Consider the following 27061-nt stretch of genomic DNA (forward strand, 5'->3'; position numbering starts at 1 on the left):
GACCAAGAGGCAGAATACAAGAAACCAGTAGATGAGAGTAACTAACAAAGATGGCGCATCTTACAGTGGCAACACTACTCCTGTCACTGGCAGCTATCATCAATGAGTCTGAGATTTTCAGCACGAATATAACTTATTCCCTTATGCCTACCTGCAAAGTTTCATATAATGGTCAATATTCCAAAATTAAAAAGTTAAGAAAAAAGTCATTTTAAGGTCTAAGGACAATTTTTTAATTAACAAATCAAAATCTCATCACATTATGTAAGTAAAAGCAATCCATATATTTAAAAAATTAGGCACCAAGAAAGTGGACCTGTTTAGTTTCAACCTATTGCAATTTGTGCTGAAACTGAAGTTATTTACATATCTTGAAATTTAAGGTATCTACTAGGCCTAGACACTCACACTAAATAGAAAATAAACCTGTATGTACCATTATATAATATAAACTTGATTCCTGCTGCTTGAGGGGAAAAGAGACCTGAGAATCCTTTTACATTGCTTCATAGTACCTTTTTAACAAACCACATTTATTGGTTACTAGTGAAAAGTAAAACATAATAGAGTAAAGCCTTAAGAAAATAATAAATGATATTGACAAAACAGGTTTCATAAAATATTTCAAAAATATTTTAAGAGAAACCCAGAAATAGCGTGACTTAAGCAGATGTTCCATGTGCTTAAGAAAGTTATTTTGGTGAGGTTCCCTCAAGCTGCCAACGTCAAGTTTATATGCATGCATTCTTTGTATATATCCTTTTATTTTTAAAGGTTTAGTTGGCTATAGATTTTCACTGTAAACCTGGAATTTGAACACATGCTTCAGAATAAATTTCTCAGAATTCAAAATGCAGTTTTACATTTAGAAAACAAGGTATGTAGAAAAAAGTCACTTCTGTTTCCTGAAATTATTTATTTTGAGGGAAAAAATACTAGAATTTTAAGTCATAAAGTCAAATAAATCCTGTCAGAATATTTGGAAGTTGATTCTAAAATCTTAACATAAATCTGTATGGAATTGTAATTAGTTAACACAACTGACTAAAGTGATTGTATAAACTAAACTGAAATCTGAATTCCAAGGGAATATACACAATTATATTAGACACTCACATGTTTAGCCTCTATTAAGTACTCGGCTCTATATTAGGCACTGCGTATTAAAAGAAAGAATGAATTGTTCTCAAGGATTTACAATCTTATTTGGGTGACTTAGACACCCCAGGGCAGAACAGCATATAAGACCGAACACATGTGAGTTTAAACATGTAATATCAACACTATGTGCATCATTTCTCATAGCTGTGCCTTCTTCATTTCCAATGCCACTGCCCTGATCTAGGCAACAGAGTGTCAAGGTAGGTTCTCTAATATGATAAAAGGACAAGATAGAGGCTAACAAATCAGAAGACTATAACACTATAGATATGAGGTAATTTGGATCTAGATTAGGGACATGACAGTGGATAGTCTAGATAAGGGTAGTGAAATATCTATAAGGAAAAACAAATAGTGTACAAGGAGAAAAGAAAATGATTTACCAAACACACACTGTGTGATGGGCACTACAGTATGTCTTCTATGGGTATCATTTTATTCTTCACTTACAAAAACTAGTGTACAGTGTAGATATTATCCCTGTCTTGGAAATAAAGATACTGGGATTCACAACAGTTAAATAATTTTTGCCTGAGATCACAGAACTAGTGAATGGAAGACCTGGGATTCATACCCCAAACTGAGCCAAAGCTTCTTCTCCTGCCAAACTGTACTAAGAAAGCAGATCAGTCCTTGCCTGAGGACAGAGGGTTGGGAGTGTCAAAGGAAGAGATTACAAAGAAGTGTAAGAAAACATTTGGGGGTGATAAATATGTTCATTTTCTTATTTTTGATAATAATTTTGCATGTAATTATATCAAAAATCATCAATTTGTGTACACTTTAAATAGGTACAGTTTATTATATGTCAATTATAACTCAATAAAGCTAGAAAAAATCTACTTCACATTTATGGCTAAAACTATTTTTTTAAATGCATTACTTTATTGGATAAAATAATTATCCACATTTGTTTAAGATAAAATCAGACGTAAGCTTGTTTTAATTAAAAAAATCACAATACCATTTCACAACCACTAGGATGATTGTTAAAAAACAAAAAGGGAAAATAATGAGTATTGGTGAGGATCTGGAGAAACTGGAATCCTTGAATATTGTTCGTGGGAGTTAACATGCTGGGGAAAACAGTTTGGTGGTTCCTCAAAGAGTTAAATTCAGAATTACCATATGACCCAGCAATTCCATTCCTAGGTGAAAAAAATGGATAAGAGTATTCAAACAAAAACTCATACATGAATGTTCATAGCGGCACTATTCATAAGAGCCAAGTGGTAGAAACAAGCCAAATGCCCATCAACTAATGAATGGATAAGTAAAAGGTAATATTATCCATCAGTGGAATATTATTCAGCCATAAAAAGTAATGAAGTACCGATACATGCTACAACATGGATGAATCTCAAAAGTACACTAAGTGAAAGGGGCCAGACACAAAAGGTTACATATCATGTGAGACCATTTACATGAAATATCCAGAATAGGTAAACCTACAGTATAGAGACAGTAAATTAGTGGTTGCCAGGGGCCAGTTAGAGAATGAAATGGGGAGTGACTGCTAATGGGGATGGGGTTTCCTTTTAAGGTCATGAAATGTTTGGGACTAGATAGATACAGGTGATGGTTGTACAACACTGTGAATGTATTAACTGCCACTAATTTTAATGTACACTTTAAAATGGTTAATTTTATGTGAATTGTACCTCAATTTAAAAAATTAATCACAAATTATTTTTGATGATGGTGGAGGTTGTTATATACATGTCAAAATGAACCATAATAAAGCAGCTCCTATCCCTTAAGTCCTCTCTCCTGAAACTCTGTTATCATTAAGTGAATGGTTCGCTTCTTTCCAATACCTACGTTCAAGTTTATTCTATAATGAACAAAATACTTACTTTTTTGTGTTTAACTACAAAATTGATCAGATAATTTCTTAAAAATGTCAGTCAAAAAAATACAAATATTTATCAAATTAAAGCAAAAGAACAAACTTTCTGCAGAAAAACTTGTTGCAATGCAGCTGATTTAAATCAAGACTTTAATCAAACGTATCTTAATAAAGTAAATCTCAAAAATTAGACTTCTGTCATTTTGAATAATAAAAGTTGAAATCATATGGCTATAACCTGCAAATTGTAAAGAATATAAATAGGATGGATATAAATATGTGGATCAATTCTCACAAGTATTAGCAGTAGAAGCAGAAGGGGATAGGGCAAGCTTGTCCAACCCGCGCGGCCTACGGGCAGCATGCAGCCCAGGATGGCTTTCAATGTGGCCCAACACAGATTCATAAACTTTCGTAAAATATTATGAGATTTTATTTATTTATTTTTTAGCTCATCAGTTATTGTTAGTGTTAGTGTATTTTATGTGTGGCCCCAGACAATTATTTTTCCAATGTGGCCCAGGGAAGCCAAAGATTGGACACCCCTGGTGTGAAGACTAGGAACACAGGCTCCAGAACAAGATACCTTGGATTCAATCCCAATTCTGCCAACTTACTAGCAATGTAAGTTTGGGGAAATTACTTAACTTCCTTGGAATATAATTTTATGTAAAATTTGAAAATAAAAATACCTGTTTCACAGCATAGCAGTTTTAAGAATAAATGAGATAATTCATATAGAGCACCTCAAATAATGGTTTATAGACTAGTACTTTACTATAAGCATCAGTATTAAGGTTTGGGTTCCTAAAGGAAATCATTCATTTTTCCCCTTACCATTCTCAGTAAACAAAATGGCTAGGAGAAGGTTTTTTTGAAAAGTATACGCCTCATGAAGAATATCCTAAAGGATCAAAGACAAGGAATCAGATTTTCTGAGGGACACTTTATGTGTTATTTCCTACAGTGATCTAATTCTATAAAAGGGCATGTAACCATTGTTTACAGCATTCTTAAAAAAACACCAAACCTCTGATTTCTTAACCTGCTTTTCTATTTCTTAATAGAAAGAGAATATTCATCTTCCTTAGTCTCCAAATTACAGGTAAACAACTAAGCTGCTTCCACTCCAAAATTAGACTGCCATTTGAAAAATTACAGGAACGATGGCTCTGGAGATGGAAAATGGGAGATGAGCAGATTTATATGGGCTCCTCTGAACTGATATTGGTGCCAACTCACAGAAGCCACTGTGTGGTTAGCTCAGCTGCTCTTTTTGCATGCCTCCAGGGGTTAATAGCTAAAGCTACATCTGTGAAGGAAATATAATGACAACACTGTCCACGGAAAGAGACATTATAAACAAAGAATTTCCCTCTACAGTTGAGGTCTCAATTGTCTGAAATACTGTCTGTTCCTTTCCCATTCCCCGCCCTCCGGCACGCTTCTTACCAGCTGCAATCACAAAGTATTTCTGATACATGTCCTCAAGTTTGGGCTCTGGTTGCTTAAATTCTAGATTCTCAAGCCCAAAAGGAACATATGACAAGTGATTATAAAGATATGGATGATATTTGCAGCTCTGAATATACATCAAAACTAAAGTACTCCATAGAAAAATTTTACAACTGCATATGTAATTGCTAACTTATACAGGCTGGATCATATTTAGAGAAGGGCGTTTAGCTGTAGTAGTATGGTATTCTATTTATTTAATATTTTTTTTTGAGACTCAGTCTTACCATGTTGCCCAGGCTGGTCTTGAACTCTTGGGTTCAGGAGATCCTCTTAGCTCGCCTCCCAAAGTGCTGGGATTACAGGCATGAGCCACTGCACCCAGACTGCTCCATTCTAACATGGGCATTAACAGAGATGATCTAGTGAAAAGGAACCAGAGTGGAAAATAATCTAGAAACTGTCAGATAAGGAAGAACTAGAATAAAAAGCCTTGAGAACAGAAGTCTTCAGGAGGGTATGGCACATTGGACCAAAAGATGTGTAAGATCCTTTATAAAACAAAAATGTTCAAATTTGAAGTTATCACATAATTGCCAGTTTAAAGTTGGCTATACTGGTTAATTCACACTGGATACACCAAATGAGAGTTTCTCAACCAAAGGCAATTTTGTCCTCTAGGGGATATTTGGCAATATCCTAAGACATTTTGGGTTGCCACAACTGGGGAGGAGGTACTACTAGCATCTAGTAGGAAAAGGCAAAGGATGCTGCAGAAGACAGTCCTCTCTCATAAAGAATTATCCATCTGTAATATCAATAGTGTCAAAGTTAAGAAATCCTGTAGATGACTCTGGCAGCAGGGTATAAGAATTCCTGGAAATCACATATAGCTTTTAAAAAGCACATTCTAAATTGTTTTATCTATTTTAATTCACAAAATTTATTTTAAAATTTCAAACAACATAAGAACAGATAAGACATGTATAGGTTATAAAGCAAGCAAGGAAGCATGCCCAGATTACCAAGTGGCCTCAGAATGAGACACACTCTTTGACTTCACATGCAACAGAAAGGCACAGTTTTATTTAAAACAAAGCAGTGTTTTGCTGTAACACCGTTAAAAACTGGAAAGGAAAACTCAATCAAACCAAAAACTAGATGCTTAGGAATAAATGGTAGAATTCTTACAAAACCACCATGCTTCAATTCAGTCTAAATCAATTCAACAAATCTGTGCTGAAAGTATAACATTTAGTTTTCTTAGACACCGAATGAACAGTACAAAATCTGTCAAGGGACTCAGAACATTAAAGTTTTCTATATCTGTGGTTCTAAGTCTGTTACCAACTTCCAGGACTCTGCTTCTTTCCCTCTGCCCATTAACAATGCGGTGTTAAAAGTGACTTCCTACCACTATGTTTCTTACAGCTGATTCAACCACTCATCTCATAGCCAGGCATGAAAGAAAGGAGCATACCCCTAACCGAAAACTATTTTTTAGATGGTAATCATATATTTATTTCATATTTAGTAAGTATTATTTCAGGTCTTATTAATTAAAGGAATAAACTTCTGTGGCTATAAGATGCAAGGATGATATGTGAATTCATGAATTGTTCCATGTTTTTCACCCAGATACAAGAAATTCAGAGAACACTTGAGAGATGCTATGCAAGATGAATATCACCAAGGCACACAGTCATCAAGGTCTATCCTAAATATACATGCACGCAACATCAGAGCACCCAGATTCATAAAAAAACTACTACTAAACCTAAGAACCTGAGCAATACACTAGTGGGAGGCTTCAACACTCCACTGGTGTTCTTGTGTCCTTTAAAAGCACATTAAAAAGATAATTCATCATGATCAAGTAGGGTTTATTCCAGGAATGCAAGGATGGTTGAACATATGCAAATCAATAAATGGATTCACCACATAAAGAAAACTAAGAATAAAAACCTCATGATCATCTCAATAGATACAGAAAAAGCACGTGATAAAATTCAACATTCCTTCATGATAAAAACCTTCAACGAACTAGGCACTGAGGGAACATACCTCAAAATAGTAACAGCTATCTATGACAAACCCATAACCAACATCATACCGAATGTGAAAAAGTTGAAAGCATTTCCCCTAAGAACCAGAATAAGACAAGGATGTCCAGTCTCACCACTCCCATTCAACATAGTACTGGAAGTCCTAGCCAGACCAATCACCCAAGAGAAGGAAATAAAAGGTATCTAAATTGGAAAAGAGGAAGTGAAATGATCTCTGTTCACTAATGACATGATAGTGTATCTAGGAAACCCTAAAGGCTCCTCCAAAAGACTCCTAGACTTGATAAACAACTTCAATAAAGTTTAAGGATACAAAATCTATATATAAAAATTAATAGTATTTCTATATACCAATAATGTTCAAGTTGAGAACAAAATAAAAAAAATCTCATTTGCAACAGCCACACACACACACGCGCACACACACACACACACACCCTGCAGGAATACATTTAATCAAGTGGGTAAAACATCTCTGCAAGAACTACAAAACACTGATGAAAGGAATCATAGATGACACAGAGGGAAAAACATCCCATGCTCATGGATTGGAAGAATCAATATTGTTAAAATGCCAATATTGCTCAAAGCAATCTGGAGATTCAGTGTAATTCCTATCAAATTACCAATGTCATTTTTTCACAGCATTAGGAAAAAACAATCCTAATGTTTATATGGAACCAAACAAAAGCCAGAATAGTCAAAGCAATCCTAAGCAAAAAGAACAAATCTGGAGGCATCACATTACTCAGCAACAAATTATGCCACATAGCTGTAGTACTGGTATAAAAATAAACATGGTACTGGTACAAAAATAAACACATAGATCAATGGAACAAAACACAGAACAAACAAATGAAGTCACATACCTATAACCAACTGATCTTCAACAAATAACAAAAAAATAATGGGGAAAGGAGACTGTATTCAATAAATGGTACTGGGAAAACTGGCTAGCCATAGGCTGAAGAATGAAACTGGACCCCTATCTCTCACCACATACAAAAATTAACTCAAGATGGATTAAAGACCTAAATGTTAAGATCTGAAACTATAAAAATTCCCGAAGAAAATCTAGGAAAAACTCTCTGGATATCGCCTAGGCAAAGAATTTATGATGAAGACCCCAAAAGCAAATGGAATGAAAACAAAAATAGACAAATTTAACTTAATTAAACTAAAAAGCTTCTGCATAGCAAAAGAAATAACAAAATAAACAGCCTACAGAATGGGAGAAAAAATCTGCAAAGTATGCCTCCAACAAAGGACTAAGACAACTCAAACAACTCAACAAGAAAAACATTAAAAAGTGCGCAAAGGCCACGAACCGACATTTCTCAAAAAAAGAAATATAAGTGGCCAAGAAACACATGAAAAATGCTCTACATCACTAATCATCAGAGAAATACAAATTTAAACCACATTGAGAGTTTTTATGTGCTGGTTTCTGAGCTCTACATAATTAAAGGTAAGATGTTCTTCTAGGAGTGAGAAAAAAGGGAGAAGAGTTGAATGTCTGCAGAGAACAAGAAATAGTAACAATAAACGTAGTAGAAAATAGAAGAAAGAACTGACCAAAGACATATAGAAGAATTGATGGGTAGCATCAATCTCTGAAATTGTGAATTTTGTTTTTATTCAGTAGGATGTGGCAACCTGGAAGCAGGCACACAAAAAATGAAAAAGTATCAGATGACTTTCATGAGAATTGAAGTTTTTATCTAAATAATAGGCAAGGAAGGTGAAGACAGGACTTGGCAAATTTTTCCATAAAGGGTCAGATGGTAGACATAAAATAATAAAATAATAATAAAAGGCTTTGTAGACTATACAATCTCTGCTACAAGTCCTCAACTCTACCGTCGTAGTGTAAAAGCAGTCATAGACAGTATGTACATGAATGGGCATACCTGCGTTATTTATAAAAACAGGTGTTAGGCTGGCTTTGACTTGTTACAGGGCTATAATTTACCAACCCCTGGTTTAAGACAAGAAAGTGAAGATAAAAGGAGGGACTGATAACAGAGAAATCAATAGGCTTGAACTCTGAAGAGTTGAAGAACTAGAGGCTAAAATGAAATTTTATGGCATGAATAAACCAAAACTCACGTTAGAATTAATACAGTCTATAAAACAAACCTTTGAGCCTATTTCGCAAACATCAATAGGATCATTATCTCCAAAGCAGTTCGTGCTCTTATCTTTTTCATGGGGATCTTCCCAAGTCTAAATTTTTTTTTTAAAAAAAAAGCAGAAATATAAGTTAATACTATAATGTACTTTAATCTTTCCACATAATCACAAAGTTTTATAGATAACAATAATCCAAAGAAAACATTATCAGAAATTACATAGGCCCAAGGCCAACAGGCCAGTATGTCCCTAAGGATCATAATATTTAAAACAGATTTATAGTATTTCCTCCCTCTGTCTCTCAGTTGTTGGTATAATTGCATCTGTAAGCGGGTGGTATATCCAGACATACTCATCTTCCAAGTTCAGTCAGGGAATAAATTCACATTCACTTTTAGAGTTTCAGTGGATGTTCCCACTAGGTCTGTGCCCTTGTTTCTGTGTTTCCGCTGACTGTCTCAACTGTGGCTTCCGTGATTCACCGCTTCCTTTGACATGGTAACAGCACACGGATCTAAATTACTAAAAGGAACCCAGTTTTCCCTTTATAAATGAAAGGACAAAACACTACTAAAGAAAATAAAAACCTATTTTGTCTTATTCATTCCATTAAAAAATCCTCTACCTGTCAAATCTCAAGGACCTTGATAACAACATGAAAAGACATCAATTCTTTAGTTTACTGGCAAGATTATATCCTGTTGGTTACAAAATATACACATAGGAATTTTTATAAATGAAGACTGTAAGAGAAATTTGCTAGTAAGATTAAAGATCCCTTAGGCACTATCTCTCCCAAAAAGCCTCAGAATTGCCTGATTCTAAATGGAACTGTAGAAGTTCCCTAAAATTATTTGCTTTAAATTCAAACTAAAAGGGATACAGAGACCGTCATCCCAAGAATCAGATTGTCATTATTATATAAGATTACAGGTTATCTAAGCTTATTTTCTTTAATTTTATATAGATAATTACAAATAAACTTATTTACAGCTAAGCATTAGAGAAATTCCAATATTTTCCTTCTAGTACTAATTAGTTTATTCGGAAATAACCTGGCCTAACTTTATCTTAAAAAAAAAATCAGTAAATGAAGTCCAACAACATTTCACTGCCCCAAATACTAATACTACTAAGAAAATATAAGAATAACCACAATTGTTAATCTTATGTACTGGTCATAGGTGACAAACACTTTCTAGCTAATATATACACACACAACATACACATATATACATACATACCACATGAATAATATACCATAACGAATTCCATTTTATAGATAAGTAAATTGAAACACAGAGTTTAAACTTGCACAAACTCATGGTTTCTATAAGGTAAAGATTGTATTAGAACTCATGCTACTAATCATTATTTTTTATGTGCAAATTATGATAACAATTGAATGGCATTTATTTTCAAATATAACCCCATCTACTTCACGGTTCTCTTCTTTCAAATACCTTCTCTTACTCTGAGCAATCTCCTAAGTAACTTTCCTACAGAGGTTCTGTTCTTTCCCAGTCTTCCCGTTACTGCTTCTTTTTTCTATTAACAGGCATTCATTCATACAGTAAAACATTTATTGAGTACCTACTTTGGGCCAGTAACAGAGATTTATAGGAAACAGTCAATACCATGGAGAGTGTCATGTTAATAAATGGTATGGCATTTGTGACAAATGCAATAAAGGTAATAATAATAATTATTATTATAATAAATGGCATGGCATTTGTGACAAATGCAATAAAGGTAATTATTATTATACTTTTAAGTTTTAGGGTACACGTGCATAACGTGCAGGTTTGTTACATATGTATACATGTGTCATGTTGCTGTGCTGCAGCCATTAACTCGTCATTTAGCATTAGGTATATCTCCTAATGCTATCCCTCCCCCCTCCCCCCACCCCACAACAGTCCCCAGTGTGTGATGTTCCCCTTCCTGTGTGCGTGTTCTCACTGTTCAATTCCCACCTATGAGTGAGAACATGTGGTGTTTGGTTTTTTGTCCTTGAGATAGTTTGCTGAGAATGATAATCTTAACGTGCTGGGGAAACCAGGATGGGACACCCAGGTATAATCAGAATCAAACAACCTACTGCAGAATCAGAAAATATCTGAGAGGTTCCTCCTTGCTAATGCAGAAATCCCATCTCATAATTTTGCTTATCCCTACTCCCACTCCCAAGAGAACAAATGCGACAAGCCAGAAGTCCCATTGGCCTAAAGGAAAACATCTAGATTCTACCACAAACTATCTTGATTAAACCATCCAGATCTGTTTCTTCAGCTATTAAGAAAGGCTTAAATAAGAGGATCTTTTTTTCTTTCTTTTTTTTTTCAGACAGAGTCTCCCTCTGTCTCCCAGGCTGGAGTGCAGTGGCACGATCTTGGCACACTACAAGCTCCGCCTCCTGGGTTCAAGCGATTCTCCCGCCTCAGCCTCCCAAGTGGCTGGAACTACAGGCGCCCACCACCACCCTAGCTAATGTTTTTGTATTTTTAGTATAGACGGGGTTTCACCATGTTAGCCAGGATGGTCTCAATCTCCTGACCTCGTGATCCACCTGCCTCGGCCTCCGACAGTGCTGGGATTACAGGCGTGAGCCACTGCGCCGGCCAATAAGAGGATCTTTAGACACATCCTAGCCCTAAAATGCTGAGATTGTTAGTGCTCATTTACAATCTGCATGAATGCTACCAGTGAACATGAAGCCCACATACTTATGACCTACTTATGACAATTTTGATGAGCATTAATTTTTTTTAAGTCCTTCCTCACACAGAGACAAAGACTGTCTTGACATTAACTTGGTTGTGGTGAATATTTCTGTTGGTTGGTTGGTCCTCAGAACTCCAATTTCAACATTACCTAGCAATATGGTTCCATATGTTGAGAAATTAAGTACCCAAGTGGACAATTCTTAAACTCTACAATATTATTATGTTTAGGGCCAATTCTTCATGATTTTCCTTACCAGCAAAAATACCAGACTGGTTCTCTTTATTTCCAACCTTTAATACTCTGCATCTACAGGCCTTAGTTTTTACTACAAAAAGAAAGACACACTAACTCACCCCTAATTTAACTTGAAAATACAGTATAACTTCAACAGGAAAGGAAATCTTGACAAATTTAAGCTTTGGGTATGCCCTCTTGTGGAGTCTTATGTGTGTTAACTATTAACAGACAAGTAACTAGAAAAGAACAAACACTGGAGAAGAAATATCAAGAAGCAGAAGTTCAAAATCTTAATATTGGTTTCACAAAAATGACAAAAGATTAGCTTCCAGACTTTAGAAATAGTTTTGGCAACTAAATAAGAAAAAGGGCAACCCAACTAAAATGGGCTGAAGATATGAACAGGTAATTAAAAGAAGAGGAAACATGAATGACTTATAAATTAAGAAAAGATACCTAGTCTGATCAGAGAAATACTAGTCAAAATCACAATAAGATACTATTTCAAAAACCTAAAAATCTTATAATCTAAAATATTAGTAAGGATATAGGGTACTGGAACCCTATATACTGCTGGCAGGAGTATAAATTGTCACAACTTCTTTCATAAACAATCTGGAAATACTTAGTAAAGTAAAATAGTTATACAACTCATAATTTGACTAACAGGTATATAAGTACATATACTATCTATAGAATAGCTATACAACTCAAAATTTGACTAACAGGTATATAAGTATATTTACTATCTATACAGAAAACTTTAGCATGGACCCAAGAAAGCTACAAACAAACTATCAACAAGAAAACAGTATTATAGAAAAGATGATTATAAAGCTATAAAAATGAATAAATCAGAATACACATATTATTGTTATACCCTAAAACAAATCCTTCTCATTTTCATGCAGGTGTTTGTGATTATTACCTTACAATCCATAAGTAATGGCGAATACATTTCTAATCACCACACTCTGGTCCTTAGGTCTCTTAAAAAATCCCTGAATCATACAAAGCCATATATACAGGTGGTTCTTAAGAATATCTTCCTGATTAACCAGCATTCCTATCACAAGTCGAAGGAAGACCTTTGACTTTCCCACTACCGCCACTTTTTTTTTTTTTTTTAAGAGAGGGTTTCACTCTGCCACCCAGGCTGAAGAACAGTGGTGTGACCATAGCTCACTGCAACCTTAAACTCCTGGCCTCAACTGATCCTCTTGTCTTGGCCTCCCAAAGAACTGGAATTACAGGGATGAGCCATTACCTATGCTTTCCCAGCTTTAATTTGGAGCAAAAGCCTCTACCAGTGTTTTTACTACTAGTATCTAACATCAGTAGCAATCATCATCATTGAGTTAATATTATTAAGAACTCATTATGGGGCCAAACACCTCTGATCAACTCATTCAATACTCACAATAACCTTGTGGGGTAGGCAGTATGATCATACAGATAAACAAACAGGCCTAGAGAGATTTAGTCACTTGTCTCAGGTTATAAGGCTAATAAGTAGTACTATATATTTGATTGGGGAGGTCAATGAACCAAATTTATAATTAAGCACAAAATAAACATATCAATACTACATTAAGACTGAAGAAATTTTGAATTTAAACTGAATCTAGTCTTTTAATATTTTCCAGACAGGTATTCTAAATATTCACTCAATGAGATGTAACACTGAAATAACCCATTACATGTGGGCAATATGAATAAACTGGTGGGAAGATGAGATGAATTTTTGCCCAGGGAAGCTCAAACTTCGAGGAAGGCATTATTAGGAGTGCAGGAGATTCTATTCAGGCTAACGATCTAGACAGCTGAAGGTCTGAATATACTGATGAATCACAAGCTAAGTGGATAGACTACTACTTAAACAGTATTCTGCTGCTTAAATGTTCTTCTAAGCACACAGTTGGCTCAGTAACTGCTCTGAACAAGTTTCTTGCTGTTACAAGACGAATCATAGAACAGCTAAAGTACCCACATACGCCTATGAAACAAATGTGACACACATACACAATGCATTAATTTATTCATTTCACAGTTATTGATCACCTACTCCATGGCAGGCACTAAGCTGGGTAGTCAGAATGTATCAGTGAACAAGAGACAGAATTCCTGCCCTCATGAAGTCTGCATTCTAGCTGGGAGAAATTAACAATAAACATAATAAATAAATTATACAGCAGGTTACAATTTGGCAGGTGTTATAGAAAAGGGAAATAAAGTATGAGAGGGGGAATGGGAGTAGGGTTAAAAGTTTTAAAGGATGGTTGGCAGATACTATGAAGATGAGTTAAAAGCAACTTAAGGAAGCCATGTGTATACCTGGAAAGGAGTGTTCCAGGGAGAGGACACAGTGAAGGTGAGGGCTTGAGACATCAGTGTGCTTTGAGCACCAGAGTGCCAGTGTGGAAGTGAAGAAGCAGAAGGCAGAAGGAGAGTTGGAGATGAGATTAAAAAGGTAAATGGGACCAGGGGCTGGCTTTCATTTTAAAAGGGTCATGTCTGAACACCAACCATCAAGCAGGAAAAAAAAAAAAAAATCAGGTAGAGTTATTCCATAAGCTATCCCATAAGCAACTGGCATGATTTCAGCATTCTTAAAAACATCATTCAATTTAGTTATTTTCTTTGATAAATAACTAACTTATATGCAATTTATGGTGTATTCACACACACACACACACACACACACACACACACACACAGACTCTCTCTCTCTCTTTTTCTCTCTCTCTCTCCCCAAGATCAGTCAGGTTTAAAAAAGTAGTACAGATCTCTAATTGAAAATGGCAGAGAGAATGCAGGTCTATTTCCTCTTTCACTTCCATTCTAGCCACACTGGCTTCCTTTTTGATACTCACACATGCTAGGCCTATTTCCACCTCAGGACCTTTATACTTGCTGTTTCTTGTTGGACTGCTCTTCCTCTAGATGTCCACACTACTTGTTCCCTCACTTCCTTTAGATCTTTACTCAAATAACACCTTTTCACTGAGATCCTCTCCCTGCCTAAATTGCAACAATCCTAATATCCCCTAGTCCCAGTCCCTGCTTAACTTTTCTTTGACATACTTACCACCACCTGACATTTTACTTGGGGTTTATTTTGTTTATTGTCTATTTATCTGACTAAAACAAAAGCTCCAGAGAAATATCTGTCACTTTTTATCACTGCTTTACCTGCAGTACTTACAAGAACACCTTGCAAATATACAGGCCTTTAATAAATATGTATTGAATGAATGAACAGTTTGGTGAAGGCCTGGTGAGGACATAATGAGGTAAGTTAGAAACACTGAAGAAGACTTTGTGGTGGATAGACGTGAGAAAGGGGGAATGCTGCAAAATGAGGATAGAGAAGTAAGCGGAGGCCAGATCACACAGGGTTGAGTAGCAATGTTAAGAATTTTGTATTTTATCTTTTAAGCAACAGGAGACCATTAAGGTGTTCTTGTACAAGAAAAGCATCTGCAAATTTGTGTTTTAAAAATATCAATTTGGATGTTGGATGGAGTATGAAACTTAGGTAGGCAATGGTGAATGCAGGGTAAATAATGAATTAAGGGACTACCACAGTCTAATTCTGTTTTATTAGTAGAAGAACTACCGTACCTGCCAGATTAATGCCACTGCAGAACATCTGGAAATCCAGACACATCCAGAGGAGCACAGAAGTTTGGCAGGACTTTAAATGGAAAACTACAGAAGCTTCTTTTGTTTTTACCTCCATTCCTCCCCTTCTCTCCTTCCTGTCAATAGGTTTGCTTTTTTATTTTTTTCATAATTTTAAATCAGTAGATGAATTAGTAGTGCCTATTATACCACATCATAACCAGCAGTTTAGTTGTTGATTGCCCCAATCAGACTAAAAACAACTTTAGGGAAAGAACCATACGATAATAAAAGTACCAGTCTTAATTATAACAATAATTGATTACTACATGTTACACACTATTCAAATGCAGTAACTCAATCTCAACACAAAGATAAGAAGCAGATATTTTATGTTCTCCATTTTACAGATGAAGAAAATGAGGAAAAGTATCTTTCCCAAGGTCACATTACTAGAAAGTGACAATCTCACTCCCAAACCCACATTTTCCAGTCACTTATTATGAGGCCTTGATGTTACATCTATATCCCATCTGTCTTTATATACCCAACACCTAATATCCTGCCTAGCACATAAATCCTCAATAAATGTTTAAAGAAATAAATACATGCACCTTAGTTTATTCTCTAGCTCCTCTACTTACTTCTCTGTTTTTGTCTGTCTCTAATTCATTGGCTTCTTCAGCATTCCCCTCATCCACACATTTCCTATAGGCTGCATCCCCTAAGCTTTACAGAACTTTTTCAACCTTTTGCTGTTGGGTCAAACAGCGTATCTATTTAGGTACCTGGAGAGTGAGAAAACCTGCTTTCATGGTTTCCACAGGCATTCTCATTCTTAGCATATCACTTTAGAAGTGCCCATTTTAACCAAGAATGTATCCATGTGGGTGATCTAACTGAATCAGAGACAGCCTGACTCTTTAGAAAACAATTTTTTTTTAAATTTTCCTGTGAATGTTTATTCTACACGGGCAGTTGCTTTTTCATGTTGGATAAAACAAGACCTCTCTTCTCAGATATTTCCCCAATACCATCTTGAAATTTCATGCAAGATATTAAAATAAATAAAAATATAAAAATTAAATTTCCAGACAGATGGTCTATGGTTTTTATAAACATAAAGGCAGATGGTTCTCTGTGTCCCCAAAACCTAGAATTTTGATTCAGCATATTCTGAGTTTTACTCACTAAATAATCTGGAAGAGTTACCTCTTCCTGGGAATGAGGAAACATGAGAGAAAACCAAAAGAGGTAAAGAAAGGAAGAAAAGCAAATAGTTGTTATTTTCCAACAGGAATGCTACCTTATCATTATGTAGCTCTTGTTTTCTCTGTTTTCTACTTAAAAATTATTAACTCATAACAGTAAATAAGTTGTGCAATTCAATTTACAATGAGTTCCAGGAAAAAAGTTAATAATTTAACACATTCATCTGTTAAAGTTTAAAATATAAAATTCATGCTATCATATATGAATGTGTATAAAAGCATAACTTGTCATGTTCAAAGGAATGACTGTAGATAAAGCCTCGCTTAAAAGTTTTTCACTGACACTTAATAGCCAAGACCAGAAAAAAAAAAATGTATTCAAAATGTCAAATGTGAACATTCCATATGCCTGACTCCAAGAACTTGAGTATAGACATATACATGGTTTAAAACAAAATTTATTGATATACTAAAACTCCATCCACGTTAATAAATTCCAAATTTACAAACCTCTCCAAATGACATGTCCTCAGAACCAATTTAACTTCAGTAGTTCACAGGATTTATAAGGCAATTTTTTCAGAAGACAGGAACGTTTTACCATTGTAACAAAAATGTTACCTGAGGGAGGGTACCATAATTCCATATATAACCCTTGTAAGGGAAGATATTCGCCACATAGCGTAGCTTTCCATCCTTTACATATTGTTTAATGGGATTCATTGGCTCCTTGGTGGCAATCTAAGCAAATCACAGAAGGAAGAAAAGGAGACGGGATAAGAAATAATTAATTCTATGTCCAAATAGTACTTTTAAAAATCTGCTATTTTCAGACTAAACATTCATATTTCAACTTAATGATCAAAGGTGTTTTAAAAGAAATTAAGCCAGCTCTTATTACTAATTTATAGCACTATATGAGAAAAATTGTTTGGAAAGGAAACACCAGATCATATATTTAGTCACTCTATTATTTATGTACTCCATTATTTCTAACACAAATAATAAAATGATTGAGATGGCAAGAGGATAAAGATCAATCAACTTGCCTTTTGTTACTAATCTCAGGCTTTATTACCATCAATATTATGATAATAAAACTAACTCAAAGATTCCTACCATATATTCAATAGTGAAATGCTGAAAGCCTTTCCTCTAAGATTTGGAAAAAGAAAAGGATGCCCACTTTTGCCACTTTTATTCAACATAGTATTGGACATCCTAGCCACAGCAGTTAGGCAAGAGAAAACAGTAAAAGGCATCCAAAGTTGGAAAGAAAGAAGTGAAACTGTCACTGTTTGCTGATGATATGATCTTATATATAGACAACTCTAGAGACTCCATCAAAAAACATTGGAAATAATATATAATCAACCTAAGTGTCCATCAACAGATGAATGGATAAAGAAAATGTGGTATATATACATAATAAAATAGCACTTGGCCTTAAAAAAAGCAGAACATTCTGTCATTTGTGGCAACATGGATGAAACTGGAGAATATTATGGCAAGTGAAATAAGCCAGGCACAGAAAGACAAATATCTCATGTTCTCACCTATATGTGGAATCTAAAAAATTGAACTCATAAAAGCAGAGAGTGGAATTATAGTTACAGAGGCTAAGGGTAGGGGGAATAGGGAAATGATAGTCAAAGGACACAAAATCTCAGACATGAAGAATAAGATTTTTTATTGTTGAGACAACACAACTTGATGAGTATAGTTAATAATGTACATTTCAAAATTGCTAAGAGTAAATTTCAAATGTTCTCACCACAAAAAAGGTTAAGTATTTGATGTGACAGATATATTATTTAGCTTAAGTTATTCCATACTGTATTCATAAGTCATGTCACTTTGTACCCTATAAATATATATGATTATAACTTGTCAAGATACAATAAAGTTTAAAAAATCACCAAAAAAGAGATTCTCACCAACTGATTTTATTTCAAAGTTAGTTTTCTTTTTTCTTTTTTTTTTTTTTTGAGACAGTTTCATTCTGTCACCCAGGCTGGAGTGCAGTGGTGTGATCTCAGCTCACTGCAACCTCTGCCTCCTGGAAGCAAGCAAATCTCATGCCTCAGTCTCCCAAATAGCTGGGATTACAGACATGCACCACCATGCAAAAATTTGTGCCCAGCTAATTTTTGTATATTTAGTAGAGATGGGGTTTTGCCATGTTGGCCAGGCTGGTCTCAAACTCCTGGCCTCAAGTGATCTGCCCGCCTCGGTTTCTCAATGGGCTGGGATTACAGGTGTTAGCCACTGCACTCGGCCTCAAAGTTAGTTTTCTATCATGTATATTCACATTGCTATCTTTAAAACCTATGTATATAGGAAACAAAAAAATAAGCCATGTTGAATGAAGAAACACTGCTTAAGTTAGGTAGATTCTCACAGATCCTTGGATCCTCCACCTAACTGAGGTAGACTAGCAAGAATGATGAAACATTATACATGAAACAACACCAAAAGAAAAATCTAGTATCTTTACCTTTTCCTACTAAAGTGTTAACAAAAAATACTGCCGGGACCTGGTGATAGTACTGACAATTCTCTTCCAAATATAAATTCTGAAAAATATACACCTACATAATAATGCCTAATTTAAATACTTAAAATAATATTTGCTATCACACCCAAAGTTATAGAAGGTTTATATAACTAAACAAAGTAACATAAATTAAATTTCACTTAGAACTATAAGGAAGCTTATATATAAGCTTCTATAGCTAACTGAAGAAAGAACAAGAAAATTCTGAATAGCAAAAGGGAAGTTCTTATAGGTTCATTTCCTGGAAAACTTAAAAAAAAAAAAAAAAAGCTAACCAGAAAAATAGCAGATGCTCTGTGATAGTCATAAATTGAGTTAACCAGGAAATAATTTATTTCCTGGTAGAATAAAATCTAAAGGAGAATTGAGTCCTAAGAAATTAAAATTGCCATCAGCCCCAAATAATAATTTCAGTTCCATCTACGAACCAAATATATCTCAGAATCTACTTAAATAACCTTTAAAAGTATTTGCCATTTTCAAAGGAGAAAAAAAGAAAATTAATATGTATATAACAAACTGACAGGCAAAATTGAAAAAAAACCTCTCTATAAAACTATAAAGTATATACTTAGCTTTGAGTATTTTTCTGAACTATCTCAAATTTAAAATATTATGCCAAACAACTTGCAACAAAGTTTTATATCATTATAATCATTTCAGTTTCATATTAATAAAGTATATCGGTACCTCCATTTTAGCATTTGTCCACCGAGGTATTTCTACAATCATATTAAACAGATTCTGCAGTTAAAAACAAAACAAAGAGAGAACATTAAAATTTTTACCTTTTATTTTTTCCGTTACCTCCCTTATAAGAATGCCTTAGATGTTTTTCCCCCACAAAAAAAATGTTGAGTCTCCATCATACATCTACCTATGCCTTAAATTTTTTCTAGAAATTAGAGTTGTCTAAAACACAGCCAAATTTAGGCCACCATGTCACTTGAGCACTTACACACAGTGTCAGAGGTTACGAGTCTGAGAATATCTTTGATGTGTAGTGACAAAACTAGAATGGAGTCAAGAAATGTGTTTCAATTTTTATTTTCCAACTAAAATAGAAGTGAGAGAACCAGTCCCTCATGTAAGGATTCAGTCTCACTTTTCCAATCTGTAAAGTAAGTGTGATAATCTCTGTCCCACTCACCACACGAGGTTGTTACAAAGATCAATGACAATATACAGAAAATTATGAAGTAAAATATATTTTTAAATGATAAAATAATAATTAAATCCAAGTTACAATCACAGTGTAAAATTAAGGATGTAAGTACAGCTATTACAGAGTTCACAAAGAGCTACACTAAATATTCCAGACTTAGCTTGCATATCTGGTGAGTTCAGACTCCCTAAAGTTACAAACTCACTATGGCTTCACTTTTTTTTTTTAATTTCTGAACTTTGTAGAATGCATAAACCAAAGCAGACCCTAGGTCAATGATGAGTAAAAATAATTCCCTACAGTTTGCCTTACAAAGAGAAAGTCTTAAGGTTAAAGTTGATTTGCACACATTTTGACATCAATAACTAACAATTTATCAGGGAAACAATGATGGTTTAAAACACTGTACTCCAAGCGTAGCCAAGGACCACGGCCAGTCTGCAAACTGATTGTTACCGGCTCATTTACAAACATTTGTAGCAATTTAAAAGGGCAATTTTTATATCTGTTAAATCTAATAATAGAAAATTGGAACCTGAATTACACTTTCCTTTTTTTTTTTTCTCCCAAGATGGAGTCTTGCTCTGTCACCCGGCTGGAGTGCAGCAGCACGATCTCGGCTCACTGCAACCTCCACCTCCCGGGTTCAAGCAATTCTCCTGCCTCAGCCTCCCGAGCAGCTGGGATTACAGGTGCCCGCCAGCATGCCCGCTAATTTTTGTATTCTTAGTAGAGACAGGGTTTCACTATGCTGGCCAGGCTGGTCTGGAACTCTTTTTTTTTTTTTTTTTTTGAGACAGAGTCTCGCTTTGTTGCCCAGGCTGGAGTGCAGTGGCGCGATCTCGGCTCACTGCAAGCTCCGCCTCCCGGGTTCACGCCATTCTCCTGCCTCAGCCTCCCGAGTAGCTGGGACTACAGGCACCCGCCACCACGCCCAGCTAATTTTTTGTATTTTTAGTAGAGACAGGGTTTCACTGTGTTAGCCAGGATGGTCTCGATCTCCTGACCTCGTGATCCGCCCACCTTGGCCTCCCAAAGTGCTGGGATTACAGGCGTGAGCCACCACACCCTGCCAACACTTTTCTAACGATTCATGTTGATTGCATTTTTTTTAAGTATCTGTTTACAACCAATTAGAAATAAACCAGCCAAAAAACTAGTCCTTCATCCCAAATCATTTGAGAAGTGATTTAACATACTTATTTTCAATCATGCCACACATCAATACCACCTCACCAGCTTCAACCAGTTAAAAAAAAAAAAAAGTTTCCCAGAGCCCCGTCTCTCATCTATCTGAATTAAATTGCTCTGGGTGGAGCCAGGGCACTGCTTATTTTTATAGGCTCTCCAAGCAATTTTAATATGCAGCCAAAGCTGGACTAAAGCATTGCTGAAGAGTATCACAGAGGTTTTCTAGTATAACACAGAATGCTGTTATTTCAAAGAATGCTATTTACACAATTAAATGTAGATATATATTGAGCCAAAAAAGTAATGATGATTTATATTAAGTTTTTCCACATAAGACTAAAGGTTACAAATGGCAAAGCTGCAAGCCCATAATGAGATAAACAACAAAGCTGAGAATAAATTCTCAATAACTGCTCCTTAGAAGTATGTCTCATACCTATCTTAGCAACCTTACATACAGTCCTGCTATTATGTTTCATTTTCTATGCTCTTTCATGAGGTACCCCTGCACCTGTTTAAATATGTCTGAAGTAGCTGTTAAAAAGAAAAACCAAAGTAAATGGCAGATGTCCACATAATTTATTCATCCCTGAAAGCCTGGCTATAGGTGAACAAATGCTTGCAGATGAATACTCAGAGGTGACCAAGAAGACCAAGCTGGTGACAATCGTTTTACACAATGACACCTACCAAACCCACTCACAGAAACTTGAATTAGGCCAAATGAACAATAAATGAGGTTTGAATTTTAAGCCTGCAAACCACATTCTCCCTCTTCATTTGCTCCTAATCACTAAGAGCTTATTTCCAACCTGCCTTTCTTCTCTCCAGCTAAAATGCATTTGTCCTGTAATTAATTTTTTAAAGCCAATGTTAGCCTGGTTTTCCTAAGATTAATGTTAATTATAAACCAACAATGGTCTGCCAAATTTTATCTGAAAATAAAAAAGATAAAAGGAGCACAAGTCAAATCAGAAAGTTGGGTATGTGGCAAGGACTGTGAACTACTCCTTCAGTCCTTTTCTTTCTCTCCATTTTTTTCCTTGTATTTTTGTTGCAGAAGTCAAAATAGAAAAACTAATAAGACGTATGAAAAAGCAGTCAGTACATTTTATATACATGGGGAAAAGACAGGAAGAAATCACTCTTCTTTCCTCTCTAATCCTGAAATTTTCAAATAAACTCAAATCAGACAGTCTCTAACATAAAAACTGTGTTCTAAGAATTAAATTTGAATTTGAATGTCTGGGCTCAGAATATGTTTTTCCCACTAATGTATTTCATTAACCTGAAATAACTGTTTCAGGTTAATACACTAAGTCCCTGGGGATCTGGAAACCCTTGTTCACTCAACATCTAGGGCAGTGGTTCTCAAACTTCACGTTTAGGATGCACCTAGAATACTTGTGAAATACCTAGATTAACCAGGGCCTATCCAGCAGAGAATCTGACTTAGTAAATAGGATATGGGGCACGGAATCTGAATTTTTAACAAGCACTCTAAGTGGTTCCAGTGTAGATGGTTCAAGAATCACACCAGTTTAGAAAAATAGAAGACAGATAGCAGGCAAAGGTTGTAGGAATTTAAAGGCCCCCACAGGTATGTTTGGAAGTAGATTCAAATGCTGGAGCTGTAAGTTTCAGTTGGGGTAGAGAATAAATGGAAATGAAGCTGGAAAGGTAAAAGAAGACAGGAAAGCAGCAGGAAAAGCTGCCTGGCATCAGAATCAGAGGGATAAAAGGATACTTGTAGCAGGAGATGGAATGACAGACATCAATCAAATGTTCTGGTCCTAAGTCAAGAACTATTAAAGGTTTGACAGCCACATATATTTATTTAGATATATTTAGAATATATTCATTTTAGCATACATTTAGAATATATATATTTAGAATATATTCATTTTAGCATACAGTTGGTATAAGTGTTTTTCTTCTCCTCTACTCCCAAAAGATTATTGTTCCTGGGTTCTAAAACAGCCTCTCAAACCATCTTCTCTCTTATAATTTAAAGTGAAATATTTCATTTATAATGAAGTACATTTACTTTAGACCATCTACCAGGATAATTAACTTATTATTAAAATCTGGGTTCCTGTGCTAATTCTCTCAGGTTTTCCCATTGTAAAATGAAGTGGAAATGAAATACCTGCAACAGTCAAATTCATAAGACAGAAAGTAGAATAGTGCTTCCCAGGGCCTCGGGGGAGGGAGGAAATAAGAAGTTGCTCAACGTGTAGAGTTTCAGCTTGGGATGATGAAAAAGTTCTGGAGATGGATGGTGATGAGGATTCCACAACAATGTGAAAGAACTTAATGCCACTAAATTGTACTTTAAAAAAGTTAAAATGGTAAACCTTATGTTATGAATATTTTACCACAATAAAAAAAGTTAAATGGCAATAGCTGCCCTAGCTGCCTTAAAGAAAAACATCGGAATGCACATGAAAGTCTTGCAGGGGTAAAAACCTTAGAATCATTTTACAAATGCAAACTTCATCAAGGTATTTAACAGACAATATAAAAGTGAGTCACAAAAATAAAAACCTTTGGATATACCTCATATTCATCATTTCGTGCTTTCTTCATAGGAATGCCATTTTCCTATAAAAGAAAAGACGGTGAAAGACTGCAATATTTCATGAAAGTATACAGTGGCACTGCATAGCAATAAAAATATGACTATTGTATAGACATTCTACACAAAGACTGTCCAGAAATCTGAGTCAACAGAGAACCTACCAAATGCCCACTTCGTTCTCCCCTGAGCATTTGTATCCCCAGAATAGAGCATCGAAGTGTTTCATAAAATAAATGATCAGAAAAGCCACACCTCTTTCAAGTATATTTTCCCAGTTTTTATAAAATAAGCAAAGGCTCTGTTTAGTCTTTAAGAAAAGACTGGTAGTTTCCAGTGATTATGCTTAAAACAGTCATTTCATTATTGAAATGAAGCTCCAGGGAGCATGACTAACAAGCCGTGAAAGTACTCAGCTGCACCTCCTGCCTGTGAATTCTACCAAGGTGTGATTACCACGCCTCCACCAAGCACTTTTTTTCTTTTTTCTTTTCCCATTAAACCAAGCACTTTTAAATTAAAACTGACTTCGTGGTGGGTTGGGAAGAAAAATTATGCCATTCACAAATGCTCAACCAGCATATGTAACGTTTATATACCAAAATGACTACTAATGAAGAAAACAAAACAAAATCATTTTTCCAAGTCAGCTCTGAAACATTATTTTTGTTTTTGCTGTTGTTGTTGTTGTTGTTTTTGAGACAGAGTCTCACTCTGTCGCCCAGGCTGGTGGAGTGCAGTGGCGCAATCTTGGCTCACTGCAAGCTCCGCCTCCTGGGTTCACGCCATTCTCCTGCCTCAGCCTCCCGAGTAGCTGGGACTACAGGGGTCCGCCACCAGGCCTGGCTAATTTTTTTTTGTATTTTTAGTAGAGACAGGGTTTCACCGTGTTAGCCAGGATGGTCTTGATCTCCTGACCTCATGATCCGCCTGCCTTGGCCTCCCAAAGTGCTGGGATTACAGGCAAGAGCCACTGCACCCAGCCATTATTTTTATTCTTAATATACCACATCCCAAAGTACAAAGCAAGAGTTTTAATCATTACTGGCTGAGATCTAGGGAAACCTATTTATACAACCACCGTGCGTACCCATTTCCATATCTCCAGAATTCACTGGCATATCCTGTTGTATTTGCTGGCCCTATCATCAATTTTGCCTAATCCCTAATTTCACATTTCCCAAAACCCATCCTCCTTAGACAAAATGTTATTCTCACTGACATGTTTCTAGCTTACTCTTTTCCACCTCCACCTCTATCTACTACACGACTCTCAAAAATACATCTTTATTATTATTGTTGTTATGATGAGGTATACAGATTTTGCTATAGCATACCCCTGACAACACTACCCACCAGTCACATTTTAGCTTTCATTTCCCTGTTGTATTTTTATAGCACTTAACATTATCTGACTGACTTGTTTTATGGTTGACTCCTCCAACTGAGTGGACTATACCTATCTTATTCACTACTACACCCACAGTGCCTGGCTCATAATAAGCATTCAATGACTATTGATTGAATGAATAAATTAATGAATAAGTGAATGCATGCACTTTTGGCCAAAAGAAAAGAAAGGTGTTGGGAGACATGAGATATTTAGGTTTGAAAGTTCAGTGGCCAAAACAAAACACAGGAACACATATACACACGCACTCTCACACACTTGCACGGACACACACAGTAACATAGAGTTCCTTTTGCCTCTGGTTTCCTTCTATTGTCCTGGAGCTGCACACTTAAAAGTAATGAGCTGGAGGCATTACACAAGAGAAGTGAGGAGTACAAACTCTGGAGTTAGAGCACCTAAATCCAATCCCACCTCCAAAACACACGGGATTTGTGATGATGGACAAGGTACTTAGCCTCGTTAACAAAATAAGGATACTAAATGTAGAGCCAGAAGGATTGAGATAAACCAAATCAAGCAGGGAACACAGTGCTGGCTAAGTACCACAAGCACTTGATAAATTATTGATATTATTCTACTGCCAGTTCCTTATTCTGAAGAGCTGGGAAGCAGCACAAATCCTACTTCACATCCCATAACCTCACTATGATGCATAATATTCAGCCTCTGAGGTAACACCAGGGTCAAACAACCCTTGCATCTGAAGTAGCCTCCTCAGTTCTTCACTGGCCTCTGCCCCTATATTGATCACCCCACATCCTAGAAAACCCAACCCCAAATTAACCAGTTACATATAATTTCAACATGGAATGTGGTCCTGGTTATTTACTTAATAGTTGTACCCCCTTAAAAAATTTAGTAATTCACTACTTGGATTTTAAGGAAATAACCTACAACTTAATGATGATCATGAATACTACCAAATATGCCATATTACCAACTAATCATGAGAGATCTCGAAACACCCCAACAATTTTTATTTGATAGCATCAGTTCTCCTGGCATCTTTCACACCCTGACAACTGTCAAGTGATTTTCAGTTCTAAGAGAACAGCTACTCAAACACCACCATTTTTACCCCTGCTTTATTTCTCTAACACCTGTTTCATAGAGTGGTTAAAGAGCATGAGCTTTGTGGTCAGAAGCCAATTCCAAAACTAGCTCTGGCACTTACCAGATCTTAGACAAGTCTATAAAAATGCCTTGAGCCTCAGTGTCCTTGGAAAGAAAAATAGCAACTCATAACAATTAAATAACATCATGTTCACATAGTGGCTAGCAAATAAAAAATAATCCACAAACGTTAGCTGATTATTGTAAATAAACCTCTTGGTAATTTCCTAAATTACTACCCTTAAATCTTTATTTCCTACCAAATTCTAAGTTTTATGGACCAGTAACACCCCTTTCTCCCAATTCCTCATGGAAGAATCCTATTCTCATACAAATTTTAATTCATATAGGAGGCTTATGACCCTGTTATAGTAACTCCTGTTTGTCCTCCTGACTTCCAACAACACTTTTTCCTTTCAAGGTGCTTCCAAAAAGCATCTAATGGTGATACTGGCAGTACACGTTTTCATTCCAAAAACAAGTCAAAATAATACCTCTTTAGAGTTCACCTTCAGAGGAATATCATGAAAGGGGGAAATGTAGTGACCAGTTACATTCTCTGCAAAGACACAAACAAACA

At 35.6% G+C, this 27061-nt stretch overlaps 1 protein-coding gene across 5 annotated transcripts in view; it reads right to left on the minus strand.

The window, feature by feature from the left end:
- The window catches only part of PPA2 (inorganic pyrophosphatase 2), a 104581-nt gene that overhangs the window by 59991 nt on the left and 17529 nt on the right, over nt 1-27061 (minus strand). For 3 of the 5 annotated variants that reach the window (XR_010133449.1, XM_004040226.4, XM_055384675.2), the window contains exons 2-6: nt 26976-27040; nt 23936-23980; nt 19711-19764; nt 17085-17204; nt 8671-8757 (exon numbers count right to left, since the gene is read on the minus strand). Coding sequence is in view for 4 of the 5 variants with exons in the window: in XM_004040226.4 (XP_004040274.1) it covers nt 8671-8757; nt 17085-17204; nt 19711-19764; nt 23936-23980; nt 26976-27040 (371 nt within the window). In the remaining variant the exon portion in view is untranslated. The remainder of the gene's footprint in view (nt 1-8670; nt 8758-17084; nt 17205-19710; nt 19765-23935; nt 23981-26975; nt 27041-27061) is intronic. The other 2 variants (XM_055384674.2, XM_055384677.2) reach the window with 2 other exon arrangements.

Source organism: Gorilla gorilla, chromosome 3 (genome assembly GCF_029281585.2).
Source record: "Gorilla gorilla gorilla isolate KB3781 chromosome 3, NHGRI_mGorGor1-v2.1_pri, whole genome shotgun sequence".
In the NCBI taxonomy this organism is placed as follows: Eukaryota; Metazoa; Chordata; class Mammalia; order Primates; family Hominidae; genus Gorilla; species Gorilla gorilla.